A 19,987-nucleotide genomic window follows, 5' to 3' on the forward strand; every position below is an offset into this window, starting at 1 on the left:
CCTGAAGAGAGGGACACTGGAGCACATCCTCAGCTGCTGTCCGAAAGCCTTAGGCGAGGGGCGCTACCGCTGGAGCCATTACTAAGTCCTGAAGGCAGACACCATCTGCAGTGGGATTAGTCACTGCAAGCGCCTCTGCCCAGAGAAGAAAACCATCGCTTTCATCGGGGCTGGGGAGAAGCTAACATCAGCTACCAGAACCATCTCCTCTGGCCTGTTAACAATGGTGCAAGACTGGGAGCTGAAAGTTGACCAGGGGAAACAACTGAAGTTCCCAGAAACTGTTGCCACAACAACGCTAAGGCCAGACATGGTGCTGATCTCAGAAGCCTCCAAGCAGGTCATTATCTTGGAACTAACGGTACCTTGGGAGGACTGTATTGAAGAGGCCAAAGAGAGGAAGAGGGAAACGTACACTGAGCTGGTGGAAGAATGCTGAAACAACGGGTGGTGAGGTCTGAGCCCGTTGAGGTGGGATGTAGAGGGTTCGCAGGCCAGTCCCTCTGCAGGACCTATAACATGCTGGGCATTTCAAGGACCAGTAGGAGAAGGGCCATCAAGTTGGCCACAGATGCAGTAGAAGTTGCGTCAAAGTGGCTGTGGATCAGGAGAGGAGAGCTGTGGGTGGGGTAGTGCTGCCTGGACACAAGCTGGGACTTGATCAACCCGGCTGGGTTGCCTGGGTGAGGGTGGCTGATTGTTGAAAGACCCGAAACACCCGATGACCCCAGGTAACATCACTGATGGTGTGTTCAGGTGCATCACAAGATGATGTATGTCACAAACACTGTTTATAATAAATACATATAAAATAAATACAAAATTCTGCCCCTGATTGTGATGAAATCGCCAGGTTTTGACAAAGAAGAAGAGTACGTGGAATAATAAAAGAAATCCTTTCTTTTAAAGTGTTCGTGAGTCAGACAATGTTATAGGAGTGCAATGCTAAATTGATGGATTACTCTTTTAATGATGTATAGGGTGTTTGATGACAAAATAAAAATCATAACACCTGCATTTCTCTAATACATTTTGTCAATAGGCTGGTTTAAGTTCACTTAGGTAGTATTTTATTCATTTGTTTTTTCAAAACTATTTTTTTTATAATAATTTTTTTTACGTGGAGTACAAGAAGTGTTACAATTGAACATAAAACACCCAAGAAAAAATAAAAGAGGAGCAAACAAAGAGAATTTATAATCATCATTTATAGCTCATGGTCATTTTCCTCATACTCATTCCAAGTACAGGTCTCTGGAAAAGCAGAATTGACTGACAGAATGACAGAACAAACACAGAACAGTTGAAATGGAGACTTATTTTGAGCTATTCTCCTCTGGTTTTGCATCAGCCCAAGCACACATTAGACAATCTTATAATACCACTTGGAAACATACACAGTAAGTTAATTTATTTTAATCATTGTCGTCATCCATCATCATCATCATCATAATCATCATATTCTCAAATTCTTGGTCTTCATTCTCACTCATGTAAGTCAGGATTGAGGAGGAAGGCAGTGATTCTACCGGTATCCTTAAAAGAGAGCCACACAAGTTGTCATGCCACGTCTCTCTGCATATCAACGCCTTGTGCAGTTTTTGGGAACGGTTAGGCTACTACTGGTCCGGGATCATCTATCTCAGGTTGGCTTTTGTATAAAAACTATATAGGAACACATGTAAAAACGGGGGTTGAATCAAATTATTATCCAACTGAAAAAATGCAGATGTCTTCATAAAATCTTCTATGTCTAGCAACACTTAATAACACTTATGTCTTCTTTTTGTCCTTTTTTTTTGTTTTATTCCAAAATGGTTGAGGAGCAGTTATAGTTTGCATCATCTATACAACAGGCTATAAAACACCACTTTGTCACAGTCCAGAAAGCACATATAGATGTGGTTGTACTGTATATAAACATATGTACTGTAATAAGATAATTTTGCGTGCATGGCTCCCGAATGATCACTTTTGAGACATCCCCATGATTCTGAGGAAACTCTTTCCTTTGAGATCACACGATGTGAAAACGAAGGCCTCCAGATTTCTTACTGGCACAATGGACATATTCTTTTAAAACATAGTCTTTCAAGAGAAACTGCCATCCATTCTCATCTTTGCACCGCGGCAGCTCAGTCAGCCAGGTATTAGTCTTTGCCGGCCATTGACGCCTCTTCATTGGAGTACTTTGGCTGATTCCTCGGACATCCATTGGGGATTTTTTTTTCTCTCTGACTTTACCGTCACCTGATTTTTTTTTTTTCTCTTCATCCACAGTAAATGTTTGGCGTATTTATGTATGTATTTATTGATGCATTGTGTCATTTTCTCTAGAAAAAGTCTCAACACAAACACAGGCAATGTATATGAAAACATTAAGTTTGTAATGCTGATTCTCCCTTTGCAAAGTGCATCAGCTCCTCTGTTTACCAGAAACAAGGGAGTTCCTGGCCAAGGAAACAAGTCACAGATGGGTTAATGTTGTTTGGTTGTTATGTTAGATATGTATTCAGTTCATTTTCAACTGGTCGCCAGAGCCATTTTTCCATCAGTCTCTTCCTGGACAGTAGATCTCTTCACCTGTCTCGAGTGCTTGAGTCTAAAGAAAGTTATTTTTTCATTTTTCATATTTACTTTTCAGAGCATTGTCTTATAGGAAAAAAATGACTAAATAATGTTCATCTTTGTTATTATACTGTACACATGTTGATGTCCTGATTTGTCTTTTCCATAAATGTTTAAGTTGGTCTGGCAAAGACCAAAGCTTTGACAATCACACGTAGTACTCCTTGTCCTTGTTCTTCTTACTCTTGCTTGAGGTTTTTGCGGTGTTTACTGGTTTCTCTTTGACAACGGTGCCGTTGGACTGCGCCGAGTTACTTATGTAGTTGCGGCTCTCGTCTACGTGGTATGAACCTTCATCTCTATTCCGGTATTTGTACATAGCGTAAAGCAGGATGAGAATACACAGCGCCGCTGCTGCTACGATACCAACTACCATCCCCGTCGTGCTGCTGGACTCCCGGAAGACCTCCGACGTGCCTGGGTAACCCTTTGGTCCAGCGCCTGTGGGATTGGCTGCAAGGGAGATAGAGATATGATTACCACAAATGTACTGTGCTCACTATCTTTTACATTATATCACTATTACTACAACTGGATTTATGGCAGTGAACAAATGCATTACTTCTCTGCGTGTGTGGATCAATATCACAGTTTAATGTGGAATGATAGTACAGACATCATGCCTCAAGGTTTCAGAAGCTAAAAGTACATGTAGGCTGATAGGATTGGCTAATAGAAGAGCATGCAGTTACACAGTGAAGCGACAACAAACAACGTCTATCATTATAAAACAGTAAGCATGAAAGTGTCAGATTATTTCCGTCTAACTAAAACAAGGCAAAAGTGAGCATGGCTCACATACCCCGCTCACTGCTTGACCTAATGCAGCTTGGCCAAAATTGCAAAAGTTTTGGGCACCCTGGACTTCTAACCCCCAAAAGACCCAACTAGACCACACTGTCACCTATCATACCAAATTTGAAGTTCCTCAGAAGGAAGGACACACAGAGCGCTATATACCCCCGATTACGTTGTTGCAGGGGTATAATAAATTAATACAAAAGTAGAATCTGAATCCATTGGTATGCAAGCTATTTACGTCAAAAATTACCCTCACAGTTAATTGACACAAATATCTCTATTTGGATTTTCTTATAAAACTCCACAAAAAATGCCACAAGTCACTGCAGCACCCTGAAGAAATTAAAGCATCTCTTACTTAAAACTTTCAATAAATGTAGAAGCTAGACATTTTTGTAGACTTTGCCTTAAGTATATGCCATTTTACCTGTCTAATCTACTGCCTAACAGCGTTTTAATTCCTGCATAACATTATTCTGATGATATTCACAGGACTATAATTGTTCATATATGGGAGTGTGAAGAGGGTGAGGTGCTGTAGGATAAAGAGATTTGCTAAATTCAGAAGGGAAGCTGACAAGAAGACTAATGTGTAAATGATTCACATAGGAGCACAGTTAAGCTCACAGCTCATTACATGTTTAACAGCACTGTCATGAATGAACAGAGCACATTTACAACATTCACTATATATCCGAGCAGCATGACTGTATCACATAGTCTCTGAAAACAAATCTTTCAGAGAGAAACAATTCCTCAATTGACTCAGCAGATTTTGCCAAAGGCTGTCCCCACTTCTGTTCTGAAATGGTGCCATTCAATGGAGCATATTCTGAAAACGCATCAGCCCCCTGATATTATTCAGTCGTCCTGGCACGTCGCTCTGTGTGTTTTTGTAGCAGTCATCATTTCTGCTTAAGCCCTCTTTGTTGCGTTTGTGAAATCCAAACACTCGACACTAACATTTGGAAATGAAAGCGCTCCGGTTCCGCTGGATTGGGGCAAAAAATATTTGAGGGATTTACAGCTGGGTTCAGATCATAGTTGTGTTGACGTGAAGATGTTACGCTTCGATTTGCATTTACACCGGACAAACTAACAATAAAAACTGACACATAAATAGCTGTGCTGCCCTGTAGGTCTGAATGATTTCATCTGTGTTGACTAGAGAGTTATGTTTAAGGTATTCTGCAAGCTTTGCAGTATTGCACTTTGCTGCTGCTCCTTGTCCTTGGCCACAGAGTGCTGAAACACTCTTATGGAGTGATGCTCTGAATAGCCTATACTGTAGCAATGAGAATCCTGCAATCCGAAGCAATATATGGACCACTTTGTTACTCCCCGCAAATGACCTTTAGTATGGTCGAGTATACTTTGAGAATTTATTTTTCATGTTTATTCGCCTTACAGGCATTTTCTTAAGGATTTGTTATTAAATATAATATCAATGCTAGAGATGTTATTTTGAAGGTATAATGCTGGTAGAAGGCATAGACACACGGTAAAACGAGAGAGTGTTAGCACGGTATCTTCCAAACAAAGGGAAATGTCATTCTTTGTGTTTGTTTAGCACCTGGATAATAAAGACACAAGGTTTGTCAGCTTTTAGTCACATATGTGTTTCATATTGAGTAACAATTTAACATATTCTTATACTTTTACTATGTTTCAATGTAAGTGTGCGTGAGCTAGTAAGATAATATAATATAGCATATTAACTCAATGCATGCAATCCTATAATTCTTAGTGATCAATTAACGTTCCTTGGTTAAGTTTGCTGCGCTCGTATATTTACAATATAAGACCTTAGACATTGTGGTAAAATATTATTGGAAGATTGTAAGGCTACAGGGCTATATTTTGATTTGGATATTAAAGGATGATTATGTTTTTATTTTTGTTTTCCTTCTTTAGCTCATAAGCCTTGGTTATACTCCCAAATGGACACGTACACGGACATCTGCGAAACGCCACAGAAAGTATAACTTGGGCTTCACGGTGTGTCCACAGTGTGTTAATGGAGCCAGAGTAGGACAATGTAGTACCAATTTAATGAACACTCATTATATATTGAAATGTAGGGTTAAAAGATGGGTATATGAACTCATGATCAAAACATAATGGAATATACATTAATAGAAACTACAATATTCATCGGAATATTCATGTGAGCCAGAAGACGTCAGTCATCGAAGTAATTTGATTTTATATTAACAATGACCGGTGTCAACATTTTCAATGAAATGGGTGTTTGATATTTATTCAAATTCATTGGACACGTGCCATCCCTCATGTCCCATTTTGCCGTCCCACTTTCCTCACTTTTTTTTTTTTCTGAGAGCATATTGGTTTTAGGAAATAATTGCATTCTTCAGCTTTGATATCGAACCAGCTTTAAAAAGAAATTTAATTTTAAAACAAGAACCACGACAATGTCTCTTCATTATTTCAATCCTTTCATCTAGGCCAGTTAGAGTGATATTTCCACACGAATAACTTTCTTCCTAAGCTACAACTCAGTATCCATAGTAGAGAGCAACTCTCTGTCTCATCAAAAGGAAAAGACATGGAAAAAACAAAATTTTGCTGCTACTTCTCTGAGTGTTAGCAAAGAGGGCAGTTCTTGTTCTCATTGTATAAAAAGGTTGTTTCTCCCTGATCCGTGAAGGACAGGCAGAATTAATAAGATGATACAGCACATCCCATCCTACACTCTTTTGTGGCAATTTATTCAATGTCAAAAAAGCACAAAATAAACTTGAGACAGTTTTTGGGGATTTTTTCGGTGAGTGTGTGCATGTCCAGCAGATTACAGTAAATACAACCGGCTATCGCAATTCCAATTTAAAGGACAAAGCCAATGGTTTTGCATGTTTTTTTTTCCTATTTAATACAGATCACATATACCATTCTTCAAAAAACGCCCATTTGTTGAGATTTTTGGATGATATTTTTCTTGGGATCCATTGGCTTCCATTAATTTCTTTGCAATATGATAATGTAAGCAGACTCTTGAACCTCTTTTAAATTGAGTAAATCATTGTGACCAGAAATACTACTTTGGATTTTGTCAATGTTACATTATCACTGATTGGAAATGCAGTATTGAAGTCTGCACTGCAAAGAAATGAATGGAAACCAATGGCTGTCTGAAATGGTGGTAGTTTCAGTAGGATACCGAAAATAAATCTGAAAATCTATAACTGCACAGCATGCGTTTAAAAATGGTCAACAAAAATGTTAAGTATGCATGATTTGTAGCTGAGGAGCTAAAACATACCAGCAAACAATATGCAAACATTACACATCCTCCCACTCTGGACTATATTTCACAGTAATTATTGTTACTATTGTTAGTATCCAGTGTTTACACAATAATGAACTTTGAATGCTTGATAACGCTGAGAGCAGGCTCCACTTTTGTGGATCATTTCCACCAGTGAATAGGGAAGTGATTGCACATCAGTATGCCCACTTCATATTCTGAAAGCTGTCCAAGTTATAACACAGCGCTCCTTATGTCTCTGATAGCTCTCTTCACTCAGTCTCTCTCTTGAGTCTCACTCAGTGTTGATGGCCTTAGAGATAAAGTACTTTTTTTGATTGCATTAATTTCTCTTCTTGAGTGACAGCTTAATGTTCATTGTTTGTGAATGGCGTAATATTAGCTAATGACCCACACAGATGTGTCTATTGTGTTTTTGTCATACCTAAAGGGCATTAAAAAGTGTAAACTGCAAAGGGCAAAAGTTCTCTAAGCTGTCTGCCGGGAGAAGAGATGCTGCTGCCGTTCATTGACATGTTTTCCACCGCGGTTAGACTGATCAGCGGCCCAAGTATGCTTCCAATGCCAGCAGACATTCAAGGGCAAGCGGAGAGCACCACCGGTGGATTGAGTGTGACTGAGCGTTGCAACAGATTAGCTCTGCTTGTGACAAGCCCACTTATCCTTGCAGACAGGTGTGAAGAATGCTCTTGCCTTGTGGGCAGAAGCCACTGGTTGACACGGCTCTTCCCCAGCAAGCTATTGTGTGCGGGCATTATTGGTGAGTTACTTTCATATTTGCTATCTACCCTTTGTTCGGGGTCAAAAAGTCGAAAAGCGTAGATAACATAGCAGGTTGATGGAGGAGAGAGCTCTCGATGTGGCGCTTGAGGGTTGTATATGAGACCACGGCTGGCTCCTACAGCAAGGTGACAGAGTTGGAAGCGCTCGGGATGCAGGCGGCTTCAGCCTGCTACATCACGAGTGAGTCATGTGATAACAGTACCATGGCGCACTGTCGTTCCTTCTGTGATCTAACACCTCCAGCACTGGGCTTTGTTACTTCCTCTTGCCTGGATCTGTTGATAGGCTCCCCACAGGCTGCGCTACTTCATCATTGGGATCTTTCATCAGTGGAAAAGTGAAATAAGTAGCCTATGCTTCATGCTTCATTTAATTTTACATTTACGTAGAAAGATTTGAGCCAAAATTCTAATCTTTTCCTGCAAAATCCAATTCACCAATTCAATATCTTGACAGAGGAAGCTGAGTAGTGACCACCGCTTAAAGGATTAACACTGCATTTAGCACTGTGCTGAAACAGCCATGTTTTGTCCAGAAAGATTAGCATTCATTACAGCTCATTAGCTTGCATTAAGTCTCAGCAGTGTCTATCAATCAGCCACCTGATGGCACACGGGGATCTTTCCTATTCCCGTAGATTGACTGATACACCTGATGATGCGGCTCATTTGTTACCCACGAGTCTGGCTGTGCACCCCTGCCCCGCTTTCCCTCTAGGTGGGTTCAGGCAAAGTGATGTGGCACACACGAGGCCTTCGAGAAAAGCCTCATGAGGCCTCAGTCAAAATGCATCTGCCTGTCTGTTCATTAGCACTCCATCACCTCAGAATGAAGGCACATAAACTGAGAAAGAAATAGCGCCTGAAACAAGTGTTTAAAATGATGGCTGCTCTTATACGCTCTACTCGAGCGTACCCAAGGGTAAAATTAGACATGGGGAAAATGACCTTAAAGTGGCGCCTAGCTTCACGGCAGAATAGCGGGGGTGCAGTTGTGAAGCGATCGAGGTAAGCTCAGGGGGGTTAACTTTTGAAGGATTGCAGTTGGTTAGAAGCTGCCAGAATAACTTTCTCCTCTCTTTAGCTTCAATGTTCTGGTTACTGCAGGGTTTATTTGATAGCATATTTTCACTTAATTCTACCTGGATTCCTCAATACGGATACACGAGCTCGCCTCTCTGAGATATTAGCGCTGGCAATGGAACTTGTCATTCAAAAGCTTGTGAAATGCCTGATGTGATTCCCGTTCTATTTGCCTGACTTCTTTTTTGCCACATGCTCTCAAGGAGAGGAATTGGATCAGAGATTTCACACTGTCAGGCGGGATTTGAATAAATGGTCCTCTTCGAAAGACTATTTTTCCTCATTTGTCTCCAGCGAGAGGGTTCATTTGTTTGGTAATTTGTAACACGGTGAGCAGGTTGACGGGGGCCACGGATGAAAGAAAACACGGAGAGTGGAACCGGGGGGGTTACTTCAGGTGTGCGTGAGGCTTGTTGAGAGGTAATGGAGCAACCAGGGGTACTTAGGATATATTGAATGGACAGACTAGGCTTGACCTTTCATTAGCTGGTGGTGGTAATGGCTCGAAAGAGTGTTGTAGAGTAGACGCGGGCGGTGCTTTTCCGTGAATGGATGCACTATGGCAACGAGTTTAGTATACACGTAGTAAGTTATTTTTAGTAAAAGGTAATGAAAAGAGATTTGGTGTGAATTCGGCCCTCTTCAACCTGCGACAGTTGATAAACATGAGCGGTGCATCGTGTATCTTCGAGAGCTTACGAAGGTGTGAATGTGGGGCGCCTTCAGAGCAACCCCGGGCTTAGTTGACATGCTCGATGACACGTTGCTGTTATTCAGCCAGATTACTGTTACACCATCTTCTTACTTCACATATCCAGCTATAATCACAAGCTGTCAGAGCCGTCACATAGTTGGGGATCAGTCTGCAGACAGGTCACTGTATCAACCGCAGCGGAGCCAAAACACTTATTAAATCCCTCTTCCCTCTTTAATTATCTGAGTGTCCTCGAGAAGTGATGCGAGCCATCCTGTACTTGTGACACGCTGGCAGCATGCCTGATGACAGCATGCATGTGTGAGCCTGAAGTGGCTCCGCTCATGCTGATGGTGGATGATGAACAGAGAGCTGAGTGAGCAAGTGAGAATTATTAAAAGGTGTCTGAATTAGCCCAGTTAAAGGTATGGTACAGTTTAAGCCTTTGCCCAGAGGGGCTCCACTTAAAGAGGCGAGATGAAAGAAGGCGGCTGAGCTTACTCAGCGTGATCATCACGAGTCTGGAGTTCGTCTCTTGATTTGATTCCTATCGGGTTGCATGTTATAGAGTCTATATTTGTGCTATATACAGTACAGTGGGCCTATAGCCACACCGGAGTCTTCCATTTGCACACAAGCTTAATAGTCTTCTGCAGAAGATAATCAGATCTAAACTACAGGCTCACACTGTTTTATTTAAACATTTTGACACAAACTGTTCTGTGAACTGTGTCTATGAAGTGTGAAGGCACTCTTTTTGTTAGTTATTCCAATATCTCTGCATATAAAATCCAAATATCACATATTTTTAAAATCAATCTAGTGGCTCAAAGAAATGTTTTTATGCTCATTGTACTTGGAAATATATAGAGTTTACACAGAAGTATTTTATTTTTTTAAGTTTTTCTTTTACTAGTGACTATTTCACATCCTCAAAGCAACATAATTGCCACCATTACATGATAAATATTCTATTTTTCTGGCGTCGAAAAAGACAGTAAGTGCTCAGATCAGAGGTCTTTAAAACTGTGGCTAGATGGAGAAGTCAATTAAGAAAAATGTAGAATTGAAGTGCATCTTTAGAAAGCATTTTACTGATTGGCAAACTGTGAATTTTTGGGTAATATATCCAAGCCCCAGCTTACTTATAGCATTAACATAACTGACCTTTGGCTGGGTTTCTTTTCTTTTCTTGGCGAAGCAAAGTCTTTCATGCCCTACTTAGACTTATAAACAGACACATTGTGTTAGCATCAATGTCAGCACGCCCCGAAAGATGGGTGGCAGAAAAATAAAAATAATTGAAAATATAAATACGGTGGGATCAGTAAAGAGAAAGACTGACAGTGAGTGTGAAATCCTGTTTTCTCTCAGAACACACTTCATTCAAAATAGAATGTAGAAAGAAGACTTGGACGGCATAATCCTCGCTGAAAGACTGCAGAGAAACAAAAATGGCAGAATTCCATAAGATTGTCTGCATAAATTGGCAAAGTATGCAGTAATAACAGCGATGTGTTTTTTCGGGAAAAGGGCATGCGTGACGCTTGAAGGTCATCGGTGTTTGATGGGCATGAGCTCTGATCACATTCAATGGGCATCCGGTCTTCACGAGGGTTTTTTCCATTTGTTAAACCATCTCCGCTAGCGGCAGTCTGTTGGCATGCAAGGTGCACGCCACTGTGTTCAGCAAAGGAAGGAATGAACACATACAGAGTTCCAGCTGGGTATGATTGAATAACCTATTAAATGTGGGCAGTGACCTCTTAAGCCAGCACAGTGCTCTTAATGTTTCATTAATCTCACAGCTACTTTTAAAATAATAATTTACTGTAATTTGTCCCCCCCTCCCGGCTGGGTGCATTCCAGTCATTGCCGTCGGGTTAAAGAGAGTATTCATTTGCAGTTTGATTTATTGGTTTACTCTATGTATTGTTTCCCCAACCATAAATTAAATCTATTAAAACAAATGTCAAACACATTAGTAGCTGCTACAGTAGTGTCACTGCAGAATGCTTGAGGATAGAAAAAGATGAGAGAGCATGGAGAGAAGATGATTAACCTTAACCTGCCTATGGGCGATCTAACAGTGGAGGGGCTACTGGAGCTGAGAATAAAAAAAGCACCGAGAGATTATTTGCGAAACGTAGAAGGGTGCGTATGCTGAGGCTGCTGGTGCGTACTTGCATTTGACAAGGAGCCAAATTCTTTCATGCAAATCACATTTCACACGACTGCATGTTACATAATTAATGATGGTAGAAAAGGTGTCAACATATATAAAAGATAAACATCTGGCTGATGCATCAAAGGTTGTGTTAGGATATATCACTCTCATTCTGTGAACTCCAGGTTCAGAGGAGAAATATTGTCTATCTATCTATCTATCTATCTATCTATCTATCTATCTATCTATCTATCTATCTATCTATCTATCTATCTATTATAATAAAACATTTTCAACATTTGCTATCATATCCTGGTCACTACACTGCCCATTTCCTACAGTATATGGCCATATAGTAATACAACATTATCATCCGATTTCACTCACATAAAAAAATCTGATTAGGTGACTAGAATTTAACCAATTTCACCAAATATGGAGGCCTAGCAGCGGGCACACTCGGGTGAAACACCAGATGATGAGGAACAAAGGCAGTTGCAGGGGTAACCTTGGATATGGGTCACTGTGCAGCAGCTGCCCTCCATCAACGGCCTGCATGACGCCAATGAAATGAAGCAGGCAGGTAAGAGACATCCGTTCCATCTGACCCCATGCTGCTCGGCAACAACCTGTTCCATTAACTTTCACCACGAAAAACCGAGGTTGGTACTTGAAAAATCAGCACCGACCTCCGTCTCGAGTCTCGGCAGCCTGTTCATCAGGCTATTTTCACATAACAGGATGATTTTCTCCAGATGATTGGCCAACACTTCATCCTGGCCTTTAAATGAACAGGCTTGTTTTGTGTGTGAAAAAATATAGGACTCCTTTAAGCTAAATGTCAGGATTTATACAGTATTTCTATAACATCAGACTTGTCCTTAAAGGCACGTTAGGTCATTATGCAGAAAATTTGCATATTTCTTGATACTATTATGTCTAAGAAGGTGAGGTGAGATCATATGGAAGCTAAAGCACTTGGCACATTTTTATTTTGCACCACAATAGGTATCACAAAGACAGATGCCTTAATGTGTGCCTGTAATGTTAGTCACAGTGATATTCAGCTGTCACAGCCTGGCTGCTAAGTATATGCATGCTCCCCGAACCAGCCTCCTATTACAGATCAGATGCGTTGCAGCATCATGGGTCTGTGTATTCCTTGGTGGTTTCCCTGAACCTGGGGGTGGATTCAATTTGCTGCAGTATGATCTAATCTGAGTCCTGCCGGGTGATAAGCTCTGCTGGTACCACTGGCTTTCCATGGTTTTCCGGAGGTAAGAGAAATAAAGCATGTCAATAAGTACGTTTACCCGATAGATGTCTCTCAGCGGCTGATAGGGACTGCTGTGGGACTCCAGACGATACACTGGATGATCTAGAGCTGACCTTGGGCCGCAGATAGCTCCCATAATAGTCTGCTCCGAAGCTCACCTCCTGGGATCACTTATGCACCGACATTATCCTACTGTATACATATCGAGAGTGTTCGCATCTGGCCCTCTGCTTTTGAGTTGCCAGACAGAACAGACTGTCGAGGTGTTGCTTGAAAAGTGATATGTTATTGGTGTCATTAAAAGGAGTCAGCTGAACGGTAATATGAGAAAGTGGTCCTTTATCAGCGACAGTGGATCCAATTCTTTGTGCGAAGCAAACCCGTCTGAGATGTGGTGAGTGCTGCTTGGCAGAGCGTGTGAATCGTTCTGAATGTAGATATTAATCAGGATGCGGTGTTAGACAGCTGCCACCCTGGGAGCCCACAGCTCTGGTGTCAAATCCCCTTCAGTGATCACAGAAGGAGAGGGATACTCTGTTCGGGGAGTGCGCGTCCCTGAGCATCACACAGTTCGCGACTGATGTTTTGGCAGATGCCCTTGTCAAAAAATATCATAATGCAAGCTGCTAGTGTGAATCAGTGCGCAGACCAATCTCCTGTGTATGGTATTTGACAGCGGTAGCAGATGTACATTGGACGTACCTATTGTGATGCTGCCCAATGGGAATATCACTCTAATGTGCGGTAGGAGAGCTATAGGAATAGAGTAACTGGCAAAAGCTGCTCTTGCTAGTGGAAGGCCAAAGGAACAGGAAGAGAGACAGACTTGAAAGTTGATAGTCTTTTGCTGTGAGGCAGACATTAATTTAGTGGAGGTTTTATGACCACATACTGATCGATAGCACATCTAGATGGAGCGGGGGGCCTTGGGTCTGGACTTAATTGTTCTCTGTGCGTCTCATCACTTCAGAATGCATTTGAAAATCCTTCCATTCGATGGCAGGAGCAAGGGTTAGACTTAATTGCCTTCCGTGTGTGGCAAGGTAAGAGATTAAAAGTTTGCCGGCATTGCAGGGAACAAACCGATTTACAACCGAGTAAAGCTGACAAAGTGTGTGTCGGGGGGGTTGGGTGGACCCTGATATGTGTCGCAAACATAAACTCCAAGGGATGTCATGTGCAGCTGATGTGAACAGTAGTATATAAGACACACCAGGATGAACTCCCACTGTTCGCCATAGAACGTAATTAACAGCATTGTGGACCCTCTATGCACTTGTGTAAAGATCAGCCTTCACACATTCCTTTCCGGGTTTACCCTCAGTGGTATTGCGTGTTGGAGTCATGTGGATCTGTTAATTACAGATGTGCGTTGTTCTGTCTTTCTGAGAACTCTGTTTTGGCATTAGCAAATGCCACGAGCTGATGACGACAAAATAGGTGCACAATTAAAACACTGCAATAACAGCTTCTTTGACACGTACAAAACAAATGCATGCAATTCTCAGAGACAAAGCTGTTCTAAAAAAAAAGGACTAGCACTGGGTGAGTTAAATCTCGATGGGTGGAAGCCAAAGAATCCATTAAAAAACAGATGAGGAAGCTGATATCATGAAACCCATCAGTCGCTACAAACTAAACAGATACAGATATACAGTAGTTCAACATTTTAGGAAATGCGCTTTTTTGCCGCGAGTTAGAGGATTGATATCATGTCTGTGCAATAACTATGATCTAGAACCAGCAGCCAGTTAGCTTAGCTTAGCATAAAGAATATAACCGGTGCTGGCTTGCGCTATATTTAGTGGACAGATATAAGAGTGGTGTCAATCCATCTCTCAGAAAGAAAACAAAAAAAAGCATATTTCCCAAAATGTTGAACTATTGCTTTAAGCGATTGTAGTTAAAAGGTTAGCCTAGTTGACCTTCTAAGTTCAGGTTGTCCATTGTTGCCCGAGGCTATACAAATAAATAAATAAAAAAAATCTTTTATAGGTTTTACTGCCTTTATATTTTCTGTTCCTGTAGCCTACACTGAAATATAAGAACCAGTAAAATCATACTCTGTGGCAGGATGGAAGCTTCCCAGACAGACCTAATGGATAGCCTCCGGCTCGCTGTATCATGCAGTAACTCTGCCTCTGAGAAGTGTTCAAGCTCTACCTAAAACTCAAAATCTGCTCATTTAAACACTGTGTGTTAGCCTAGAGTGTCTCGGTAGGGGTGGGCTATGACACACAGAAGCACAGTGACACACCCAGAGAGAAGTAGAATAAAAAAAGAGATGACTAACCTAACCCACCTGAGCTCGGCTCACAGGGATCAATGTCCTCATCATCGCTCGGACACTCGGCTGATGCCACCAGCAAGTCGTCGGTTGTCTGAAAAGAGAGAGGCGAAGTGGTGAGGGCATGAAATACTTAGTTGCATCAATGGGGTAAGACGGCTCCCACTCAGAGCGACCAGTGGTGGTGTATCCAGAGGGTTAGGTTAAGGAGAGCGGGGCAGATGAGATGGGAATCCAGACAGCTACACTGTTTGGCTGCTGGATTTATCTGTCAACGCGGTCACACGCTGCCTGGCGCTGTAGCAGCTGCTGCACTTGCTTTCCAGGCACCACCATCCTTACAGAAATGAGATCTGATTATTGAGGAACAGCGGAGGGTAAAGTTCAAAGCGCGATTGTCAACTCGCATGCTCGGTTTGCGCTGCAGTGTATGGCTTTGCATAGCCCTTCAAGGGATTGTTAAGAGCCATCACAAAACACCCCTGACATTTAGAGGACAAGCAGCCATGAAAGCTTAAAAAAAGAGATTGGAAAACAAAGGGCAGAGCAGCAGACATTTAAATCAATAGTTTTTTTTCTCATTTCTTTCGATGCGATTCAGTATCTCTTTTACAAAATGAGCATCTGAAATAAACCAAAATCGTGGCATATGCAGAGGTGCTCCATTATTCTGCTGCCACATGTACTCTAACACCAAATCCATTTTAGACTGTTTCCAATGCACTTCCTCACCCGCCAGACACGATGCATTTTACCCTCTTGGAAAATGGGAAAGGGCAAACAAAAGACCAAAAAAAAGTATACTGTAAAACATTATACTGCAATGTTCTTTTATAGTCTTGCTTCAGGCCATTTGATCAGCTCTGCGTTAAAGGTCATTTCATTTAAGCGTGGCAGCCTCTTCGGGGCCGGGTTAGATTTTCCGTTACGGAGCGCTGCTAAGCAGAATAACCTGCTGCTTGCTATATATTTAGCCTTGCACCTCTACTTATCCTCTTTGTACTAACATTTTGAAATGCATGCTTGACAATATTTATTGCACGTGTGCATGTGTGTGACAGCCACAAAATTATGAAAGAAAACAGGGTGAGAAATGCATTAGGCCCCCCAAAAATGAAGATGGACTTGGGATTTTATTCAATTTGTGCCATTATTTCACTGATGTTTGACTGTGCATCAAAAATATAGCTGCAAGTTGGATTAGTATTGACTCATCTTAAGGAAATTAAAGGTGATGTCATTTTGCTTAACATCCATTTGGCTGCATATAATGCAATTTTATTGCGACTGTAACATCATTTCGACATTCTGAACACGGACCAACATCATCTTTACATAATAGACCTGGAAATGATAGATCAAACCCATTAAGGGAGTTGTGGCGGAGGGCTGTTTTTGGTGCATCTGTGCTGGGTGAGGCCCGGGGAAGCCGTCCAAATGTATATTTAATTTGCTGTGCATGAGGCTGATATACAGTGTCGGCCATCCAGATGGCAAAACCGCCGGATCCTGGAGTGCCACATCCATCACTTCAGCCTTGTGATTTGTTTTTCCTGGCGGGAGATCTTGACACTCTGCACTCACTGGCAGAGGTACGGGAATCAAGTAATCAATACTCCCTCTCTCTTCTTCCCACCTTACCACTCTCATTCTCTCTCTCTCTCTACATCTCACATCCTTCTCCTTTCAACTCTGTCCTTCAGATTTATTTGCAAACGGAGTAGAGGAAGCAATGTGATGTGGGTGTACTCGATGTAGGTTAACTCCCTATAGAATAACCCAAGTGGAGGTGTAGGCCCGTTCATATTTATATGTTTCTCTCTCCTCATTCAGGTCAGAAAGATGCAGCGTGAGGCCTTCAACTCCTTCACCACAGTGAAATGCAGTAATGCATATGGATATTCGTTTATCTCTTTTTAGGAGAACATTTGATTTTTAGAATTAAAGGTACGGACATCAAATCCAGTCCTTTATGGGATTAATGTACGATTTAAAGCTATGATTCATTTCTGTTTTGCTTGTGAAGATGGGAGAAAATCATTTATGAAAGGTCTGACCTTTATAAATCTACATTATACGGACATACTGTAATAACTGTAAGAAACTGAAATGTGAAATGTGTCATTGCACCTTGATTGAGATTTTCAAATAAGCGACAGGAAACCATGATATATACTTTCATAACACCGCCATAAAATCATGTCATTTCACCCTCCAAGGACAACGGCTGAGTGTAGATCTGTGTAAGTGTAGCTCGATTGTGCCTGTAAGCCACCCATGAGTCCAATTCTACTCTGATCTTATCAAAATATCAACCCTATGCTATACTTTTAAATGAATTTTGTGTGTGTGCTAAAATGAATTCGCATGTTACTGGGCGTCAAGTCTGCCAGCCAGGATTAGTGTGTAGGTCAACATTTTGATGTGGTCATGACCTGGTTGAAATCCAATAACATTACCAATTCATGGTGTCCTCCTTCAACGCTTGGCTTCTTTTTCACCCGTGACAATTCAATGTGGGCTATGTGAGGGGCTTACCATGCAATTTAGCCACTGTGATGAAAACTGACAGGTACCTTTGGCTGGGATGTCTGAAAAGGACACTGGAGATCTTTTTCTAAAGGAGGAATAGCACAGGATATGCATGTGGTGATTTGGACACTCCTGTGAGTTAAAAATTAAAATGAGGTTTCCTGATCTAAATGGCATCTTATTCTTAAGTTTTCCAGAAAGACTGTACGTTTTTGGGAGGGTTCACGAGCTGAGCAGAGTCAGGTTTACTGATGCGTATAGCCCACTGGAAAGATGCCCCAACAGATAAGCGAATAAACAATAATGTACCTGTAGTTCATTTTATGAAGGTACTTCTAAAATGCTAAAAGCAAAAGGCTCGGGGCTCGCAAAGCATCATTAATCTAGTGGTAAAGCGCCAAAGCCATGGTGAACCTAAAGCACAGCTCATTTATCTGCCTGCTCAGAGCAGCAGAGAGCACGCTCCTATGAGATGTACTGAGAAAACTTGGGGAGACAGTTGGGAGTACGAAACACAATAATGAAAGAAAAAGAGAGACCGTCGAGAGAAACCTGCTATTAGTGTTCATACAAAATGCATGAACATGTTCATTTTCCAAGTACAGTGTCATTACAAATACTTTAGGTGTTGGGGGAGTTTTATTTACAAAGACAGGAAAATAAAAATAAATCTTATAGCGAAGTCAAGCTATCGACTGACCTTGGCTCGCGCACTGATTGAACCATCAAAGGGATGTGGACCAGGAAATTCCAACCTGACTCAGCCAAAGGCGCCCTGGTGCTTTCTTTAGCACTGTCATGCTGGTTTTCGATCCCTGACGATTGATAACGGTCCTCCTTAATGAGATGTCCAGGCCAAGCCGTGGTCTGCATGCGTGCTCGCTAAAGCTTGGTCAGCATTGTCATTCTGCAGGACACCAGGTTATCTACAACCCTACAAACACTTATCTGTGCTCAACTACACACGGTTCAATGCCACTCTCTAATAACTACTGTTTGGAGTTGTTGGCTTTCCTATATTGCTCTACATTTGTACACCTCTTCCCTGAAAGCATGTTTTCCCCTCTTAATCCTGGCTGGAAGCGTAGGGGAGGGCTGCTCTTCAGAGAGGATGCCGTGTGCTACTAACCCGGTGCTCGAGAGCAAGAGACACCTTCTCTCTGATAACCTGTCGGCATGTCTCTGCGGAGAGCCGTGGGTTTTCACATTGTTTTCTCTCTGGTCTAATTTGATGAATGCTCTCTGGCACACAACATGTCTCTTTGGAGACGAGCTGAAAGTCAGGAGGACACTGAAGGCATCTGAAGGGTTTATCCGAAGCATGCCTCTGCTGTCCCGGTAATGTATTCCACTGAGGATGCTTGCTGTTTTCTTTTGCCTTTCTGCTTTTCTGTTTTTTTTTCCTCCCCTAGTAAGCCCTGTTTTTGTCCAATATAAGCTCTTGTTTTGCAAATCTCTCTTTCTCTTGTTATATTGCTGATCGGTGACAATATTAAAATTGATATTTTTTTTTTCACTCGATGTGCGTAATCTGTTGCTCATTAAGATCTGTTGTAAATCCCAATACCTTTTTCACAATGCCAAAAATGCTGCGCTATTATCAGCCAGTAAATTCTGGGTTGATTGAAAAATCAAAGAGAAAAGGGCTTAGCTCCACACTATCACAACACACACAGAAAAACCTTCCTGTCTGCAAGCAAACCTGCATATTTGGCCTCATAACTTCTTATCTGTGTCTGACTACGTCTGATCCTTCATTTCCACGACCCATACGCTCAAACCGCACACGATCCATTAGATGTAAGCGTCCTACTGAATAACTGTTCCCCACGGGCTGTCTCTATTTTCAGACAAGACCATACAAGGAAGAAATCACAGATAGAGTTGGACTGCACAAAATTTTTCTCCAACCAAGAATATTTGTCTGGAAATGAAAAACCACACTTTTATTTTTTACATGTAGAATGTTATCCATCACATTGTCTTTAATAATATTTTATTCTAATCCAACTTTATATGCCAAAATATCTTATTGTGCATGAAAATGTGATTTCAGGATGCTGAGAAGACATAAGCATAGTGTTTGCTGAAATATCAAGGAAAATATTTAGCCCCTAATTATCATATTTGACAGTACCTGCTCAAAATAACAATTGAAAACATTTTGTAATTTGTGTTAGATAGAACTTTTCTGAAAGAAAAAAACAGATATTGCATATACTTTTTTTTTTATTTAACCAGGAGGGAAATTCAATGTCAGAAAAAATCACTAACTGCAACAAGAGTCTCCATACTGTACTTGGTATTATCCTTCTTTTTCTTTTATTTCCATTATTTCACGGTAATCCCGGATAAATCATATCAAGGTTACACTTCATTTTAAGCCGATACTATAGTTGAAAGTGTTATATATATTTTGTCTGTAATTGGCCCTTGAAGCCAGAAGCCCCT

The 19,987-nt window shown here is 41.4% G+C and overlaps 1 protein-coding gene across 18 annotated transcripts in view; it reads right to left on the bottom strand.

Annotated features, from left to right (window-relative positions):
* Window positions 1-1,193: 1,193 nt before the first annotated feature.
* LOC141774031 (neurexin-1a) overlaps window positions 1,194-19,987 on the bottom strand; it is a 287,328-nt gene continuing 268,534 nt past the window's right edge. For 10 of the 18 annotated variants that reach the window (XM_074646327.1, XM_074646313.1, XM_074646311.1 and 7 more), the window contains 2 exons: window positions 15,011-15,098; window positions 1,194-3,081 (listed from right to left, as the gene is read on the bottom strand). In XM_074646327.1, coding sequence (XP_074502428.1) covers window positions 2,777-3,081; window positions 15,011-15,098 — 393 coding nt within the window. In that variant the 3' untranslated portion in view covers window positions 1,194-2,776. The remainder of the gene's footprint in view (window positions 3,082-15,010; window positions 15,099-19,987) is intronic. The other 8 variants (XM_074646328.1, XM_074646319.1, XM_074646318.1 and 5 more) reach the window with 1 other exon arrangement.

The sequence above is a fragment of the Sebastes fasciatus genome, chromosome 9, assembly GCF_043250625.1.
Source record: "Sebastes fasciatus isolate fSebFas1 chromosome 9, fSebFas1.pri, whole genome shotgun sequence".
NCBI lineage: Eukaryota > Metazoa > Chordata > Actinopteri > Perciformes > Sebastidae > Sebastes > Sebastes fasciatus.